We start from the raw sequence: 19,961 nt of genomic DNA, 5'->3' as shown, positions 1-19,961 counted from the left end.
CTTATCCTGTCTGTGAGATGTGCTCTTTTCAGGTTCCAGAGAATTAAAAAGTGCCATTTAGAATCAGGCTCTATGGGCTTTTTTAATGCAGGTTTTTCTGTCTGTAATCTGGTTCCCCTTTTCTGCTCTGCTTGCTTCTGTTCTCTTTTAGCCTCTCCATATATTAGTATACCATTTTTTTCCTTCCTTCATTTGCTGTTCTCATTTAGGTTTGTTATAAAAGATACAGTTTGTCACCATGATAATTCCTACAGAAATGCATGTAATGCCTCCATTGTACAGGGGACTTACTATCTCAGTCACCATATTAAATGGCCTGAACTTGCCTAATTTGCAATGTAGGCTCCCTGAGAAAGCAATGGCTTTACTTCTAGGTGTATAGAACACCTTGCTCACTAATCATACAATTGCCACCTGGGGTTTCCTCTGCTGCATTATTCTCTGTCCTACCTGCTTGCTCTTTTCCTGTCATTTCTCCCAGTCTATTATTCTCTCCCTCAAAGCTTCCTTCCCAGTGGCTTATTTTCAGTGGTTTGCTTTTACGTAGTGTTTCTTCTCTTCTAGATGCTTGGAGAAGTCCTTTAGCCCAAGGCTCAGTGTCCCATCATTATGGAGCAGTATTTTGCAGGAAATTCTGAATAGATCTTCTTTTGCTTTGTCAGGCTGGGGAGTCCCTAAGGGGCTGTTTCCAAGGACCATCTTTTGGCCCAAGAGGCTGGCTGCCCTGCAGTCCTCCTGCCGCGTAGGGAATCTAGTCATCTGTGTCTGAAAGCAGTGCAGGGCATTCCCATCCAACTGCATTAACTGATTTCCTCTCATTATTACCTCCACAGCAATCTGAGTATGTACTTTACAGGCTACTACTACACAAATATCAGCTAATAAAGATGTAAATGGTTATTGTTGCATAACCTCTAAAGAAAAATCCACAATTCATTTTGCTCAGTGATTTCAGAGAGATGAAAAGTGCACCGATCCCCAATAATTTTGTCCAGATTTTGCTCACGCTTAAAGACTCACATGGGTTTTAATGGTTTCACCAGTATCTAGTCCAATAATGATAACTTTTGGTGTATGTCTTAGTCTGGGTAATATTCTTTACGGATGTAGTGAACTATTTATGTCACTCATGTCCATTACTTGCAAAAGGTTTCCTTGGCATCTCTGCACAATTATAAGTTAAAACCAGTAGAAACATGACAAAGAAATTAAATTTAATTAGATACTAGTTCTAACCAACAGTCTACATACAGTACATGGTCAGTTGCCCTTGCTTTCTTTCTAGGCGTTTATGTACTTGAAATGTTTTTAAAGTGTACTGTTCTGTCAGTGTGCTTAAATAACCACAAGTCTCACTTTAGTATCTTGTATCTAGGAATTTAATGCCCACATATATACAATATTCAATTCTGACCTTGTATGAACTGGGCAGAATTAAGTACATTAAGTCAGTCACTTGGGGAGTACATTTTGAATGCTTCTGAGGAGAACAAGGTCACTCCTAATTAAGACAGCTTCTAACAAAATTTCTGCAGAAATCTCTTCATGATATTTTAAACTCTGAAATTCTCACAGCGTGTTTTTCCCAAATTGCATTCCAGAATTGAGAAAAGTGAGGTTATAAAAATAATGTTCATCATCAAACTGGAATGTTGGTTGTTTCCTGCTCTGTCTTCATTCAATCAGTCAAAGTACAGTTTTATTCATAGTACAAACAAAAAAGCCCAAGTGACACCACATGAAATGTTGCTTTGGGTTTGGTCCAGGCGCTCTGTACAGAAGGTCTGTAGTTTCAAGTGTAACCAAATTTCAGAAGAGTCTGAGGTGCTTGTTCGTACTGTCAGTTTCTAAACTTGTGTCATGTTTCCTGTTGTTCACATGAAGAAGAAAAAATTAAGGGTTCTCAAATACTACTGTAGCTTTTATGATGAGCACACGGTTGAATGGCAAACTGCCTCTGTGCTACCTGAATTGATTAACGTAAAATAGGATCGGATAATACTGTAAGACTAAGGCAGAGGACTACCTACGTAAACACAAACTGATACAGATGAACCAGAGTACTTTCTTCCATGGCTGATAACATTGCTGAATAAACTGTTTTGCTGTAAATATTCCATATTTGTAACTATTCCATATTTGGTCTCATGCCAAAGATGACTGTTTAAATTCAGCAAAATCTATTCAGACATTTTTCACTTGTATTTGTACTTGGAGGGTTTTAGTATTGGAAGAGCATTACACATCAGGTTGGTTTACAGTTTTGAGGATTTCTGCCTTCTTTACTATTGCTTTAAACATAGTAATCATGAACAAATATGCTCATACACTTGTACAAAAAATACAGCTAGCATGATTGCAAATGCGGTGTGCACAACTGAAAATATTGTGGTATTGTGTATTTTAAACCAGTTTCTCTGTTGCCTTGTGAGCAAGAGATAAGAGAGTGTTATGATGTGATGGTGGGCTGTACCTAACATCTAAAATGTACAGTGCTTCTAGGACATCTGTTCAGGAGAATATTGCTTCAGTGACTGATGTTCATAGGAGTAGTGAGAATAACATGTTGATGACATTTTAACAGTGAGAATAATATATAGGATAATGGAAAAGGATGCCTTGATTGCAAGGCTATAATTCAGTCCAGTATTCTGATGTTTCCATAAACCACACTCAGATGGCCTATGACATCATCACTGTCCAGATTTAGTAATCTATTTCCCTCCCTCTCTGTTATTATTTTCAATTTTTAAAATGCATAAGATTAAGTATTATTTAATCCATGACTTGAAGGTTTATATTGGAAACCTGACTTGATCTGCTACGTTTAAAAAGAATGCATGTGAGGAACCTAGTTTTAATAATTCAGTATTAATCTTTGATTGCCAAATACAAAATGAAAACATGACTGTGTTGGAAAACTGGTTCTCTGGGCTTGAGTCATCAATGTTACCTGGTTTGCTCGAGTGTGATGGGAAAAAGTAGCGTACTTTTCTCCATGCAAAACTTCTATTATGCTTGAGATTGCGAGTATTGGCCTGAATTCACAAGCTTGGCTGGTCATTTTTGTAGGCTATACCTGTTACATCGGATACACTTTTTTTCCCCTGAAATTTTAAAATTCTGCAGCCTAAAAGCCTAAGACAAAATGTGTACATTTGGCTATGGAATTGTAAGTACAATGGGCTCTGATCACGCAAACATTTATGTATGTACTTGTAGTGTGGTCTCACTTGATGCTCATGGAGCTTCTCCCAAGAGTAAAAATAAACATAAGTGTTTGCAGGATTAAAAGTTAGAGTGTAGATTTATATTTTGGCACTTCATTAAATGATGTATATGTGGTTTGCAACCAAATATAAATGTTATGTTTTGTCTATGTTTGTTTTTCAAAATTGTCAATATAGCTAAGTATGTCCAGTGACTGCCACACTCACAGTAACTTGTGCATGGTGGTGTGTTGTTTTCTTTTCAGCTTTCAGAATGATCCCCTATCCACTGGAAAAAGGACATCTTTTCTACCCTTACCCTATTTGTACAGAAACTGCAGATAGAGAACTACTACCATGTACGTTCAACTTTTCTTTTCTTATCATTGAGATCAAAGAATCGTTTACCTGAGTCTTGCAGCACTGCTCTCCATTGATAATGCCTTTTAAATTGAATACACTGGATTAGAATAATCGGGTTGACAGTGAGTCTCTGGAGCTCCCTTGATGGTTAAGAGGCAGCTCCCAGCCATAGTTCATAACGATTAGCTGTCTTTATTGTCGTTGACAGTGTAGGGACAGGGAGAGAGATTACTGAAGAGATACGAATCAGTTAGATCTTGCTATTCTCTCTTGCCAAAATACTGGAAAGTATGTCTGATCTTTCATCTAGGGTAACATCCCATCAAACCAAAAGCACAGTGGCACAGCCTTGTTAGTCTTTTGTAGACACAGCAACTACTTAAATTCCAAGGCAAGATCAAACCTGCTTGAGGACAGCTGGATCATTAACACAGCTGTTATTCTGACAGGTTATGCTGACATTTTCTGAAAAGCTGTCTTAAATAGCAAGAAAGGGTTTTCTTCGTGTAATAGGTGTATGTGCTATTATGAAGAAATTGATGTGAAATTACCTCAGTCAATTATTATATATGTTTATGGCATGTGTTAGCAAAGTGCCAGCAGTGTTCCCAGTGCTCTGCAAGATACAGATATAAAGACAGATCCAGCCCTTAGGAAGCAACACAGTCCAAGCTAATGGGACTTCTTGCAGGGCATGCAGTGAAGCACAAGAATGCAAAAGAAGAGCAGAAGCAGCCAATCTTGCAAACAGTTATGCTTCATTCCCACATGTTTTGTCACTGAAGTCAGTGGGACTTTGTGTGAGCACAAGTGGAACACACAGAAGTGGGGAGGGGTTTGCAGGGTCCGGGCAGAGGAGGCAAATACAGGTTCATCCAAGGAAGGAGAGTCTTCTCTCACCTTCTTTATCCTGAAGAAGGAATAAAGAGAAATCTGTTCTGGAAAAAGTAAAACGTAACCTGCTTCTGCTGTGAAGGCTGGTTTTGAAGGCATTTGCACTCTTTGTAGTCTTTCATTCAGAACCTCTCTGGTTTGGACTGAAAAATGTGTTGCCACTTTTTATAAGCCTATGTGAGTAAACATTAGGTGAGAATAATACAGCGAAAATCCACTCATTGCGAGTCTCTCCACAGTACATTCTCACTGATGTTACACAGAAATCCTTGGCAACTGACAATATCTCCCCACCCCATTATAATCACCCTAATTATAACAACACCTCTTGGAGCGCTCTGCTTGCTTTACTCAGAGGGATGCTGAGCTGGGGAGGGTGGAGTGTCAGGAGATTAAGGAACGACAAAGTCACGCAGAATAGCTCAGCGTTCTCTTTTTAGATGCAAAACTAATCATTCTTGTCAAATGTTAGAAGTGAGGGGCTCTTTAACAGCATATGCAGACAGTCGTGTTCTGCTCTGGCAGTTATGGGAAATGCCTTTCGCTGCAAAATCTCTTGGGTTTGAGTAGGGAAGGGTTTAACATACCGTGACAGACACAGGTCAGTTAAAGGGGTTTTGCATACCTGTCCACACCCTTTAATTACATGTGTTTTAAAGGAGAGTCAGCTGGAATTATATCAGAACACTAACATCTGATAGACTATCCGAATTAAAAATATCAATCACAAAACTTTTGCTATGACTGGATGCAGACCAGAACAACAAGTTTGAGCCTGTGTCAAAAGCAAGTGCAAAAAACTGAGCACAAGAATTCTTAGACTTACAAAGTCCATGATCCGGTATTTCCCAATCTCTAAATTTAATTTAAATCAAAGGGAAGTTGCAAATTATCTGTGGTTTTCTTTTTAAACTGAATGAATTAGCAGACCCAAAAATCATACATATTTTTAGTTTATAATATTTTAATTTTAACTCTTATGAATTCCTGCTGTTGGTTTTGGAAACCGCTCCACTCTGCATGAATGCAGTTAAGGATATTGTCCTGTCATGTTGCTGGATTGCCCTGTGCATATGTTGTCTGCAAGTACGATGAGATGAGAGCTGGTCACTGAAGCAAAGAAAGTAGGCAAAATGGAAGAGTAATGTTTTGTGTGTATAAATAGTCATAGGATTTGAGTATATGGGAAGCCTTGAGGTTGGTCCTGTATGAGAAAAAATGTTTCAAAGTTTGCATTTATCGTGACCATATGGACTGAATGAGTGAAGCAGACAGGTAAGAGTTCACCAGACCTTTTGCCAACCCAGCCAAATTTTCACCTTGAATCTGAGCCACCATAAAAGTTTAAGGGATATATTCTTCCACTAAAATGCTCGTTATCTCTGACCCTTTTAGCCTTCTCAGTGCTGCTTTCTCCAAAGCCCCATGAGTGATTTTTCATACCAGAGTCAAAATTTCTGTATCTCTTTTAGTGTATACTAACAAACACCTTAAAAATTCACTATTAATTTAAATTTCAGGTTTTAACACTTTAAAAAGTTGTTGTATTGTTATAAGTATACAGAGAATTCTGAAAATCTCAATTTAAAGTATGTGTTTATATGTCATACTTTTAGGATAATATTTCTTGGTTCTGCAGCTTAAACCCTCAGAATTCACTGTTACAAAGGCTGTACTTTTACAGCCTGCTTAAACCAATCTACAACCACGCTTCTGCAAGGTTGGTCTCACTGCTGCTCCCGGGTGCATGTTCCTGCACTCTCTTGTGTACCAGCATTAGCAAACATGCAGCCATGTGGCTAGTCAATGACCTGTTTAAAAAAAAAAAAAAGGATGTTTTATTTGTAGGTTAGTTTTCTGGGGTTAGTTGTTGCCCAGCTGTGTTATAGTTAGCTCTGACACAAGGCAGGCAAAAGTAGCGTGTACGTAGGACCAGAGTAAGCCAGAAATATGATCTTCAGACGAGAATTACTTGGCAGTGAGGGGACTGACACAACAATAATGTTGACCTTAGCTGTTTCAGACCTTCTGTGTGTTCCTTCTTTCAAAAAGCATCTTTGGGTATCTCTGGCTGTTTAAACCACATAAGAGTGTTGGTTTGGCTTTGGGCGGTTTTGGGTTTGTTTTACAAATAATGCATTCCCCTTCCCATCTTTTTTTCCTGCAGCATTTCATGAAGTTTCAGTTTACCCCAAGAAAGAGCTTCCCTTCTTCATCCTCTTCACTGCTGGACTATGTTCTTTCACAGCCATGCTAGCCCTCCTGACACATCAGTTCCCAGAGCTTATGGGGGTCTTCGCAAAAGCTGTGAGTATTCTCTGCTGCTGCTCTCTTCTGGAAAATAAAGACACAGATGCAGGAAGAGCTGAGCTAAATATTGCGGGGTATTAAATATCTGCATATTCAGTAGTATAGATAAAACATCAAGAGATGTCTGAGCAGGGGGACATTTGAACAACTGTTAAGGGAGCTAATCAGGAAAACACACTACTGGCTGTCTTCTCTGGTTTATATGGCTCTTTTGTTAGGCTAGATCTCTTGTGATTTTGCCAAAAAAGGCTTGGTGGAAGAAAGGAGTATCTGGGTTTTCATATATAATCTGATAAAATAAAGTAATAAGGGTTTGCAGAACCCCTGTATTTTGTGTAGAGCCATAATGACTGTCCATGCTTTCCAGTGCAATAGAAACTATTAGTATGAGCAGAAATAGAGTGTACTGTTAACCAGGGCAAATTTCTGCATCCCTTCCCCAAACTGCCATGAAGGAAGTAGTCTCAGTATTTCCCTCATAACTTTTCTTAACTACATCCAGGGAAGTCTCTGCTGATTCTGCTTTTTTAATCCACCAAGGATTAATAAATTTTGGAGGATGAGGGGGGAAGGGCCATGAATTATGCTAAAACACGCTTTTGTCTTTGCACAGCCAAGAACATTACTGCGCCAGTGTGCTAGGATATGAAAAACCCACTTACAGAAAAGTTCTAGGATAATAAAAAAAGCTGTCTCTGTCTCCAAGAAATACTGAATATCCTCTGTTGGAATATATTTTCTCAAATATATTTGTATCTCTTGTAGGTCTTGTGTTTCCAAAATAGCCTCCTGGCCTTGTTTTTAACATCTTTGGTGCTTTTGATCTGGGAGGCATAGGGGGCGGGGTGGAGGAGGCAAGGCTGAAAGGCTTTGGCAAATTCCAGATTGTAAGTACTTTCTCAAACTCCTTTGCAAATGGTGAAAGACTCCCTTTGCATTTGACCCAGGTCTTCTACCACCCAGGCTTGTGAGTGATAGAGGTCTGGTACAGCAGCAGTTCTTGCATCAGGAATTTTCTTTCATTAGCTCTAGAAGACAGAAAATAAGATTAGCTGTAGCCAGAGATACCACTTCTATCAGCAAAAAGTGCTGAAACATAACTGAAACATTTTTGCTTTCTCTTGTTTCTTGAGTGTATACCTGGGCATTTGGTGGACAGTAAGCGTGTAACTCAGGATATGCTCTTAAACTTCTTTGTAGAGCTTATTTTGTGGTTTTTTCCTTAAGTTGTTGAAATGCATGACCCTTGTTCAGGGCCTTTTTCAATGTAATCTGAAGTTTTCTGATACTGTCATAGTTAATGACCCCAAATCTGCCCCTGTTAGCCTTGTTCCTGTGCTTGTCAGCCTTGTATCCTGAACAAAGAACATATCTCAAGCTGGCAGCATAATGAGATCTTGTGCTTAGTGCTCTTGCTACAGGCAGTGAGCTACTGGAATTGGAGAAAATTGGTAGCATGTTTGCGTGGGCTTAACTCACCTGGCTTTGGTTCCTGAGTGCAGTCAAACAGATATCAAAAGTTACACTGGTGGTGTGTTAGTAGTTGTTTCTCCATGGTTGGGAGCTTGCAGGTTCCAAAGCCGTTTGGGGAGTAGAGTCAGATTAGAAGGACCTATATCCCTGATGTGTAAGCGCAAGCTGCCATTGGTGTTAATAGAATAGAAACCCCAACACTCTGTATGTGGTTATTAAATTCTGCATATTGGAGCAGGTAAAGCTCCTAGTTAGTAAAATAAGCACAGACAAACAGAATTGAAATGTGGGCTGCGTTAACATGCATAAACTTGGCAAGATTCGTCAAGATCTCTGAACCTGTATGGATGAAGTTAGTATGTCAGTTAACATGTATTGTGATTTGTTTTAGCTATATCTTAATCTTCATAAACCACCACATGCAGCAGCTGCATTTTTGTTGTACTTGGGAAAGGCAGAATTTAAGCCTGTGACATTAATTTAGTAGCTCATAGAAAGATTTTGATTCAGAAAGCTCATTTTGTTGTCTCCTCTGGGAAAAGTAGCTGAGCTGTATGAGATTGAAGAAAATCATGGAAGACATCTCTTTGAAATGCAGCTGTATCAGAACAGAACACAAGAGGTTGGCCAGCCCTGGCTCTTCCCTTTCAGTTTTACGGAAGATTGTTTCATAAATAACTAATTTCATAAATAGCTAAAAGATGAGTGTGCCGACTGTTGCTGTGGTTATGTACATTGAATTACCTATTCCTGTATGGTTGGTACTCATTGTGATGTGGTATATTACATTGTGAAACTGTGCACATATGCTTTAATTTTAATAAGTCAGAATTATTCCTTCTCTTATGCCTGCCAATCCCAAAAGCATCGCACAGATGTAGTATCGCCGTCGTGGCCCAGGCTTATGTTACTGCAAATTGATATTTACCATATTTCACAAAAACTGAATGGGTTAGCATAGTTTGGCATGATTGGGTGTTGGGAACTGGCTTTCACCTGTCCTCCAGGTAGCATCTTCTCGCACCTTTTCCACAGCCCATTAATGCAGACACTGAGTTCTTCAAGGCAGAAAAAGCCCTTGAATCCTGAGGACCTCTTCCACGTGTGAGACTGCCAAAGGTGGCCTGTGCCACTGTGACAGTCCCTTAGGGCAGACCGCATTCCCCCACTGGATGCAGAAGTCAAAGGTGTTTTAAAACTACTTCCCTCTTCTGGGAGTTTCAGTGTAGGATGGAATTCACCAAACTCCATCAGTGCACCCATGCTTTAGAGCCAGAACCTGCTCTGAATGCCGCCTGCCAGTTCAGCACCAAGTTTAGATTGCATGGCTTGGATAAAATTGTCAGCACAGTGTTGGTAGTATTGAATTTCTTTCATTGTCATGAAGAAATATAACAATATCTGGCAAATCGTTAAAATATGTAAGTGCAGGTCCTTTCATAACATGGTAGGAATAAGAATGTATCTTAAATAAAATTGAGAGTTGTATTAACAAGGGGTCGCTATATAATTTGAGTCAACAGTTGTGTCTAAAAGTGTAGTGCCTAGTTAAATTTTTAAAATGAGTGAAACTTCAGAAAGACTAATTTTTCTCTGATTTGCTTCCTTTGTTTGCCTGAGATCACTGACATATCTGTTTCAGTATTTCCTGTATGATGGATGAGACAAGTTCAGCAAGCAGGTTTGCCCAGGGAGATATTTCATCTGCTTGGACCTCTACAGACGTTGAGGCAGGGAACATGTAGATCCGATCACGGGGACTGAGCAATAAATTGTCAGTTTGTCCATGCAAACACCAACCACACAGTGGAAAAGCTTGAAAAGATACTTTCGCATATCTGTTTTAATCAAATGGTGTTATTCAGAAGGTGCTCCCAGAAAGCTGCTTTCTGCCAGCTCTGAAATCGCCAGGTTGACTGTTTTCTTCTAAAATACAAAATAATAATGGCAAACTTTTTACAGGTCTCCCATCAGCAGTTCTGCCACCCTGAATTCGTACTCTACTTCTGGTGCTGTTTTTTCTGTTCTGTGTGGAAAAAAAACCCCAGTGTCAAAAGGAGAGGCAAAAAAATTTAAAAAACCAAACCAAACAAACAAAAAAAACCCCAAACATATATATCATGCAGACTAAGCCCTCCTGGGTGCTACCATGTGGCAAACAAGCCGGATAGGCATCTGCCAGTGGTGTCTGAAGACAGGAGCACCAGGAGCTTTCCAAGGGCCAGATAACCCCAGCACAGATGTTGTTTACATGGGCTTGTGCAAGAGAGTAGGTGGCATCCTGAACCTCTTGCTGTCAGCAAAGGTTTTGCTTGACTTCGGTGAAGCCAGGCTTTGGTATCCATGAATATAAGTGTATTTTGTAGACCAACTAATTTTCCAGGTGGAGGAAAACTTGGGTTGTTTTAAGCTACAGATACTTTGCTGAGTTTGTTATAGGATATAATGGACTACTTCAGCAACAAAATTCCTATGGATTGCAATAAAACTTACTGTCAGGCAAATTATTCTTATTTTATTGATTTAACAAGTATGTAATTTGCACTGGTTACAAAGCTGAGGTTTATCCAAGTAGATGTGATGGTGCAAGCTTACCACATAGATCAAGTGCTACTCAAAGAGCAGAAAATATCCTCTAGTGAGCCTTTTGCATTTGGCAAAATTCAAGGGACATATTTATTTAAACGGTTCACATCTTAACCAGAGGGAATGCTTCTACTTGGCCTAAGCCACTTGAAATAGTAATAGCAAACTCTAAGATTAGGTCAGTCAGTGTTACATTAATTCAGCTGTGATTCACATTATACAGCTTGACCTTTAGCACTACGACTGAAATACTCTGTTCAGCTTTAGTTAGAAGTTTTTTCTTTGACCTGTGCTTATGACAAAATCTCATTACCAGTGACGGTGTTACCTGGTTTTCCCGTGATGCACAAGTTGTCCATGATGTAGTGTCTGTATTGTATGCAAGCATGTCCAAGAGAAAAGAGAAAAGAGAATTTGAATGCTTACTGTCACCTTTAAAATGTGTAAGCATCATAAACATCATACATTTTTACAGTTAAACTCTGCACAGAGCCCATTTTGGTAAACAGTGAAACTGTTTGCCGATATTTTCTTGCTCGATATCATGAAAAGGCTATAATTTCTGGCTGTTGGATATTGAAATTTTGAAACGTTTTAAATGCACTTGCCATATATAGCTGTGTTGCAGCAGCACATAGACCTGTAACAATTTTTGAAACTGCATTTTTCATACTTAACTTTAGATACTTCGGAGCCTAAGTTACGAGACCAAGGACATATCTGTATTAAGTAATAAAATATCATTTGTTCTGTGGCTCCAAAGGCAAGTGACAGATCACAGTTCACGTCTGTACCTCCAACCTCTCCTCCCTTCAAAGGCAGGATGGCCCTGTCCTCGCTGGCTGCTGGGAATGGTCCCTGCCCTGTGCTATCCCCAAACTCTGCCTGGGCTTTGTTGAGGAGAGAGTAGCTGGCACCGGCCAGAGCTGTGTCAGGAGCTGTGCTAGCAGTTCAGGAGCATGCCTGGGGCAGGCCAGCACCCCGCACTGCGCCGCAGTCCCCCCTGCTTTACAGGAGAAGGCAAAGCCTGAGCACCCTGGCTCCCTCTGCAGCTGGGGCTGGAGAGGGAAGAGACAGTTTCAAAGGGCAGTTCTGGTCCTGGGATGGGTAGAATTACTACTCTCCAGAAGTGCTTGGTTCTCTTAAGTGACTACAGCAGGACCAAACCCCCACGTCTGCATCCTTTAAGTGCCTAAAGATATGTGGGACAAATTCAGAACACGAAAAGGGATGTAAGTGTGTTTATTTATAAAGTCTGATGCTCTCTTTTGTCAGGAGAGAGAGTTCTTTGGGGCCAAAAGAGAACACTTCCAGCAACAGATTTACTTTAGTACTGACCTACCAAGCAGACTTAATATACACATCAGTGCAGTGTTTTGTGCTGACTGCAGAGCAGTAACTGAAACACAAATGTCTTGCAGCTCTTTGCCAATCAGTTCCAAACAGAACTGTTTATTTTTAACAAAGTCGCATCAGCCGAAATGGTTAGAAGCCACAGGGTTCACAGCCTCGAGGTGGCTGACTTTGTGTGATATTGTACTCTGTATGTAATGTGTATGGTTGAATTGCAATTAATGTGAAGCATGGTTTAATATGTGTTTCCCAAAATTTTGGGAGTGCTTTGAGTACCTGAGTGCTGAGATAGTAGCTGGCAGTGTTTTTTTCCTGTGATCAAATGCTCTCTATTCGCTTGATTTTTGTCACATATGCCTGTCCTAACATTAATATATTGAAACCTCTTTCAACATTGCTGACTGTGTTCTGTAATAGAGGGAGGATGTTAAGATAAATTCCAGTGAGTGATGCCTCAGTGTATATGGCAGATCTGTAGATAACCCAGAACCATTTTAAACCTGAATCTAAAGACAAGGTTTTTGTCTCTCAGAGGTGGTCTGGCAGATTCTGCCATTGTGAATCTTTCTTTCACTTCTCTTTCACTTCAGTACGTTTTGGTTTGAGCTTTTAGTGGCTTCAGTGTGAGCCTGAATCTAGGATGTGAGATGTGTGAAAACTTTTGTAGTTCATCACTTTGATCTTCAGAAAAATGGGGCTCTTGCTTTTTTTTTTACAGCAAAATCCAGAACTCTGTATATATGCAAGGCTCAGAATTTGGCAGAAAGTCTTTATACGTGAATTATAGAACTTTTATCGTGCTGAAGGATTTTACAGAGGAACACAGCAAGAGTTTCTTGTCTTATTGGACAGCTTTCTCTTGAGGTGTATTGTCTCCTGGATTTTCATCTGAATGTGTATCTGATTTCTTTGCAGTTTCTCAGCACCCTCTTTGCCCCTTTAAATTTTGTGATGGAAAAAGTAGAAAGTATCCTGCCCTCCAGTCTGTGGCACCAGCTGACGAGGATCTGAGGGAGCACGCCCGCTGACTGACTGCCGTGACATCTTCTGTGCCAACTTTTTGTTGACCACAAGAAAGCATGATAAAAAAGGGAAGCAGTTCTAAGACTTAAAAAACTCTTCATGGATTGTCTGTTCTCATCTAAAAACTGTTTTGTTGTACAAAATACATTGATGTTAGGTTCTATTATATTTTGCCTTCAGAAAAGAAAAACTTAAAAATAAACTTTTGTGTATTGCAGCATTGCTGTCTTTTGGCTGCTTCTTCAAAGCTCAGATTGTGCTTTGTGTTCTTAAACATGTGTGGTGGATCTGCTTCACTACAGCTAGGGCTTGGCTTTCCGTTCAGTTAATGAAAAAAACACTAATAACTTTACAATTAAGCAATGGTATCACTGCCTTTTCTTACGGAGTTCAGTTAGGGTGAAGCCCTCACCGCTACAGACAGTCTAGCCGAGGCTTCTAAACAGTTAAAGCTCTTGCTTAAAGCAGCTTTAGGCGCTCCAGGCAGTTTGGATGACACACTGGGCTTCTGCTTCCCAACCCTGCGCAGAGGTCAGTTTTATCCTCATTTGAATTTTCAGAAAGTCCACATACTTGACAGATTTTTCTTCACACCACTGTTATTTCAAGTACCTTCAGAAGCTCCATGCTTTATTCTCTCTCTACAGAACAAAGTGTGAGTAAAGGCAGAGAATTGAAGACAAATTTACCTGTAGTGAGTGATCATTGCATTCACGCTCTTAGGTATTTCTTGCTAGTTTTTACTGCATTTCTGGTATTTTTCAAGTATGAAAAAGCAGGTACTTTTTCCTGTACAGATTAAACATCAGCGTTATAAATTGTTGCTTGAGACCAGAAGCTCATTAGCAAAACTGGTGCTAGTTCATGCACAATTAACAGAGAGGGTGGTGTTTCCTCATTAGTGCTTACCTCAGGAAATCTTGTCCTTGTGCTGTGAGAGGTTTAGACAAAGTATTCATTTATAACTTAGCCACTGTAGATGGAAACTTCCCACAGACACCTCTGCTAATGCATGAGGCCAGCTCTAAGATCAAGAATTTGATCTGGAAGTTGAAGCAAGTAGTCCTGACTGTCAAGAACTGAAAGTGCATCCTTACAAATGCCTCATGAGGGTTTGGGGTTTTTTTTTTCAGCTCCTCTCCCAGATAAGGAAGCATAAACCCAATGCAGCTGATGAAAAATGCCACTTTGCCAGTTCAACTTTGCCGTTCTTCTAAAAACGCTGAGCAGCTTGAGGGACTCTGATCACTAGCAGATAAGTTTGTTTATCAATGAGTGAGCAAAGACAAAACTCCCATTATTGGAGTTGGTGTAAAAAGAAGGTGTTTCTTAACAGCAGGAGATGCATTACGTTGTTTTTTGGCCTCTTGATCACAGATATGCTAGTCTATGTAGAAGAAAGATTTTTGTCCAAGTGGGCAGTGGTACTGCATTAAAGCAAACACTGCTGTGCTGTGAGGAAAAAAGACAGCCCCACACCAGGAGAAATCAAGTCTAAGAATGAAACCTGAGGGAGGTCATAGAAGATCAGAGCGCCCCATGGCTAAATGTCAAAACTGGTGAGGTATGTGGCTGCTGGGGATTTCCATACAGGTTTTTCATCTCTGGTCGTCATTCTTGCAAAACAGTTCACTGTAATGTTCAAATTAGTGTGGCTTACATTTAATGTGGGACGTGGCATAAGATTAGAGGTAGTGGATGGCTAGTGGACAGCGTGTGGAAGTGTGAAATGGGCCAATATTTGTGTTCTTGGCTTTGCATCTGCATTGCTAGATCAGCCACAGAGAACCCCTTTACAGCAGGTGCTCCTGGGTATCTCTAGCTGTAAAACTAGGGATAACCATATGGATTTGTTTGCCTCACAACAGTGCTGTCAGAATTATTTAAGGTTGGTGAAAATCGGAAGGATCAGGCACAGTCAGCTCTTGTTGTCCTGTGCTGCTTTGTGTTGCTTGTTGCCAGCCACATCAAAAACCTTTCGAAGTTCACCTGTATATACCCTACATTTCAAAAGAACAAATTGCTGTGATTAACAGTCCTAGTATGTAGATGTGATTGCATGTCAGTGTATATCTAGCTATATACAAACGTCCATGTTTGTCAGCAACTAAGGTAGTAGTTTGGCCACCTGTTAGAAGAAGAATAACATGAATTATGATCTATGTGGGAATTACTATCTGTAATAATCTGATAAAAAGGAATGCTTAACTCCTAGAAGAATCAGATCCTTCCCTTGAACGGTGGAGAACTTTTAAGAACTCAAAAATACCTCTCTGCAATTCTATTTCTACTATTTCTAGTATCCATCTGCCTTATACGCAGTAATGAGCCATGGATTTTATCTAGAAAATATCTCTTTAGCTTTAATTATAATTCTGGGCATCTGGGAGAGTAGGCAAGTCAGACAAAAGGATTTTCTTTTTCATCGGGCCGAGTTTGTTGCCTTAGGCTTTTCTGCCTCTGACATGTTTCCTGTGAAGTCGGCATGGCTTAGATCAAAAGGCAAACAGAGCCCGTGATTATAGTGATGGAGAGCCTCTGGCTTAGTGCGGAGATGAGACTTCTGGAAATCTGGTTCAGATAATAACTCATCCGAATCTTCACTTTGCAGATTTATGGAGGGAGGGCTTTTAAGTTCCAAACGTTCACAGTTCCCGGCTTTTTCTTTAAAGACAACCTAAGACAATTTGGATGCACGCGCTCTCTTTCCACCGTAACCTGCGTAGAACAAAAAAGGAGGGAAGCGCAGGAGCGTCAGGAAAGTCAAGCCAGCCACCTCCTGGCCCGCCCGGCGGGCAGATTTACAGCTGTGCCAAGGCGAGAGCCACACTCGGAGAGGTGAGTGCTGCACCTAGGGGAAGGCTCCTGTTTTCTCTGGTTGTGAATCGGTTGCTGTGATTTGGTGTGAACGCTCAATCCGCAGACTCTGATTTTTCAGCCGGGTAGCATAGAAGTCCTTACCCCAGTAAAAAGGAGGAAAAAAAAAAAAAAATCAGGAGCATGCCTGTGTTGCAGAAGCCTACAGAAGGTAAACATCCAAAGGAAGCTGCACCCCTGGCACACCCCGCACGCCCGGTGTGGCTGTCACCGCACGGAGGGCTTGAAAACCTCAGTGGTTTTGGTTAAGGCACAGGGGCGAGGTAGCTTCTGGCAGGGCCTCTGCCCCCTTCCCACTGCTGAGGGGGCAGGGAGGCACCCCTGGAGCAACGGAGGAGGAGCAGCCGATACATCGATTCATATACGTTTGCTTCTTTCACACAGGAGAAGATCTTACATTATGAAGTCACATCCATTTAATCAGGCAAATGAGCTGTTACACAAAAAAAAAGAACCCCATGTTTGTGATTTCAGCCCATGAACTGCTGCCGCCTTTCAGATAATAATTCCAAGTTCATTTGTGTCGTTTGAAGTGGCAGGAGAAACCCCCGGCCCTTCTATGTGACCACAAAACTGCCTCTGCCCTCGGAGGTGGCCCTCACCTGCACGTGAAGGCTGTAGCCCTTCCGAAGAGCGTGGGGCAAAACCCACAGAGGTGAGCAAGCATCAGTACGCTTTGTGCTGCCGCACTGGATGAAAAGCTATTTTTTTTCCTGGTGAAAGCACCCTCCCCAGCCCAAAAGCTGTGTGACCTTCACTAATTATGGTTGGACTGGATGATCTTAAAGGTCTTTTCCAACCTAAACGATTCTATGATTCTATGATCCCCAGTAAAACGTTCATTTTCCCCTTTGCTGCCATACCTGCATGAGGCTGCCTGCCTGCCTGCCGAATGCAGGTATGATTTGGGCATCCAGGCTGGATTGCCCTTCCGCAGCTGTGCAGCACGGTACCAGAAATGCGGTATTTTATTTCTAATTCACATCTGCAAAGACAGTTACACAGGGGTGGGAGGGAAGGGTGAGATGCTCAAGCTGGGTTTAGATAGTTTTGCAGGAAAAAAAAAAAAGCAGCAACACAATTGAGCTGCAATACCCATATGCCCTAACATACACCACCGTTCCTGAAAGTCATCCCCCATCTTCCACGATGGGGTGGTAAAAGAAAAGTATACTTTTTTCACGAGATTTCTCCTAAAACAGCTCAACACACTTTTTAGGGTTAAGTGTGTTGAAAATAGTGGGGAGGGAGCAAGCCCGAAAAGCTTGGCAGGCTAACAGCATTTCAGAGTGCTGCTAGATCCTGATTTCATGCAGCAAAAGCAAAGGGAACTCCCTCAAGAAAATTGGACTGCATATTTGGAGGAAAAAAAAAAAAAAATTCCTACAACCTTTTGCCTCAGCTAACATTATTCTGACACTCAAGTGTCTACCTAGGGACAGCTGTTTCCTCTTCATGACTAAATACATGAATAAATTTATTCCATAGAATAAAATATATGATTATTTCATTTGCCTTGCCTGATATCTGTTTCTTCTTTCCCCTCCCCCTTTTTCTTCTTTATTTGATTAGCTGAAGGTCGAGGAGGTGCCCTTCCTAGCAATATTTACACCTCTGAGTGTCTTTTCCTACTAAGAAATAGCAAAAGCTCCCAGGAGTCCTTTCTTCATGGAAGAGGCAGCAGAAATGCTTACAGCCGTAAGAAGCCTACCGTGAGCTCTTTTCTTTAAAAAAAAAAATTCAGAAATGCAGCAAAAAATTTAATCAAATAATTGGCCAGCTCAGCTGTTACACATTTGTTGTACTGCAAGATATTCTGGTTTTCCGCTGGTGAAGCGGATTTGGTGGGGGATTGCATTGCAGCTTATTATTATGGTACTCGTGTGGAATATAAAATTCAGCCCTCTGTGCACCTTTGGTGGGCCCACTGCTAAATGGGGAGGGGGAATCTGGTGACAAAGGACACCAAAAGGGCCAAGGTACTCAATGCCACCATCTTACTGGTCTTACTGGTAAGACCAGCCTTCAGGAACCACAGGCCCCTGCGAGCAGGGGAAAGCCTGGAGCAAGAAGACGTACCTTGGTGGAGGAGGAGGAGGACCAGGTTGGGGAATGAAGGTTCCAACTTTAATACAATGACCCCAAAACACTTCACCTAGGACTGCAGAATTCAGGTGGGTTTGTTTTCTGCTGTATTGACCAAATGATGGAGTTCAGAAGCGATCTGATTTCATTACCTTTTACTCAACTTCCTGGAACAAGTGCCCTTGGAAAAATGAGGCTTCCTTTTTTTCCAGAACATTGAAATATTTTCTGTATTATTACATGGTGGATCTGTAGACTACCGAAGGGGTTCCTGAATCTTTCAAAACACCTGGTACAAAAAAAAAAATTAAAAAGTTTTTTACTGCTTTTAAGTTCTTTAAGGCTTAAAATGTGGTATTGCTCAGGCTGTGAACTACATGCAGATTTAATTTCACAATGAAATCCTAATTATAAAAAAAAAAAAAAAATCCTCCTTGGGCTTACCTGTACATACAATTAGGTGTGACATTTTCCTTATCCGGCCCAGAGCCAGAATTGCCAGCAGTAACGAGGCCAACAGTATAACCACTGAACTGGATGTGCGTGCACCTATACATGCTGCATGTGCATGTGTGCGTAACGCACACACCCCGTACACCAACACGCTGACAGGGCTATTCCCACCAGCAGTTGGTTTATACCCAGAAGCGTGATTATTCTTACATGTAGCTGTGATCATTATATTAATGCCGTGTAGAGTAACTGAAACATTATCTTATTGTCCAAATAAATACCTTTCTGGCTCCTCCTAATCTTTTAATGCCAGCTGTGCCTTCTGGAGATGACTTGCCCATTTTAATGATACAAACTTTCTCCAAAGCATTTCAGGTGTAAATGACTCAAGATGATTCAAGACCATTGAATGCAAAAAAAAAAAAAAACAACATTCTTTTAAAATATGCTTTTTTTAAAAAAAACCATAACCAGAGTACTCAATTTATTGCCACGGCATGCTCCTGGTAGATTACTTTTTCACGCACTGTTTGTACCCACTAAGGTTCCTCCGGTCTTTTCATATGGAAATTCTACCTGCACCTACAAAATGTTCTATCACCAGTTCAACCTCCTTTTCCTACATCATTTTTTCATTACCTTGCCTGTGTCTGCACTTCATGGGTGCTTTTCCGGAGCCTTATTAGACTTAGGGGCACAGGCCCCATCTTTCGTCTTGGCTCATTTGCTGGTCTCTGCTCCGAGGAGAGACGGCCAGTCCCTCTCTGACCCAGCTCCTCTCCAGTGAGGCTTCGATTTCTGGGCCCCGTGAGCCTGCGCATCTTTCCAGCGCTTTGTTGTTTTGTGCTGATCCCAGCCCAGCATATGGACCCGTAACTACCTCCATCAGAGGCCAATGCACCCTTAATCACAGGCATAACTTTTTGCATAAAATATTTAGTGAAAAAAATCTCATTTGGAAGTCCCCATCTGAACGGAAAGTATCATTCTGAACACATTTAATAGATTTATTAAATTTAAAAGAACATAGAAGTTGATAGATTCTTTAGAAACCCGATCACTACTGAGACAAGGTATTTCATTCTCCATCAGCTTTCTGCAAACGTGTTTCTGCTTATTCAGTAAGTGAAAAATAGGAAACCTTATCCTCAGGTAGTTGAGTGTCCTATACTCAGCTCTCACTAGGCTGAGAAACAAATCTCTTCTCTTTGATCCTTCAGATCACAAAAAAACTCAGCAGTTAATATTAATGACCTTTTAAAAGCTTTTAAGACAAGTTTTCACAAATATATAACTAAGACATTTGCTTTGACTCTTTAATAGTTTATGAAAATG

At 40.8% G+C, this 19,961-nt stretch overlaps 1 protein-coding gene across 4 annotated transcripts in view; it reads left to right on the top strand.

Moving 5' to 3' along the window:
* Positions 1–13,389, top strand: part of ST7 (suppression of tumorigenicity 7) — a 159,775-nt gene extending 146,386 nt beyond the window's left edge. For 2 of the 4 annotated variants that reach the window (XM_075727864.1, XM_075727867.1), the window contains 3 exons: positions 3,476–3,568; positions 6,634–6,773; positions 13,104–13,389. In XM_075727864.1, the coding sequence (XP_075583979.1) occupies positions 3,476–3,568; positions 6,634–6,773; positions 13,104–13,199 (329 nt within the window). In that variant the 3' untranslated portion in view covers positions 13,200–13,389. Of the gene's footprint in view, positions 1–3,475; positions 3,569–6,633; positions 6,774–13,103 lie in introns of those variants that run through there. The other 2 variants (XM_075727865.1, XM_075727866.1) reach the window with 2 other exon arrangements.
* The last annotated feature ends 6,572 nt before the right edge of the window (positions 13,390–19,961 follow it).

The sequence above is a fragment of the Pelecanus crispus genome, chromosome 1 (assembly GCF_030463565.1).
Source record: "Pelecanus crispus isolate bPelCri1 chromosome 1, bPelCri1.pri, whole genome shotgun sequence".
NCBI classification, from domain to species: Eukaryota; Metazoa; Chordata; class Aves; order Pelecaniformes; family Pelecanidae; genus Pelecanus; species Pelecanus crispus.
The sequence above is the reverse complement of the archived record's forward strand: the minus strand, read 5'-3'. Positions and strand labels throughout refer to the sequence as shown.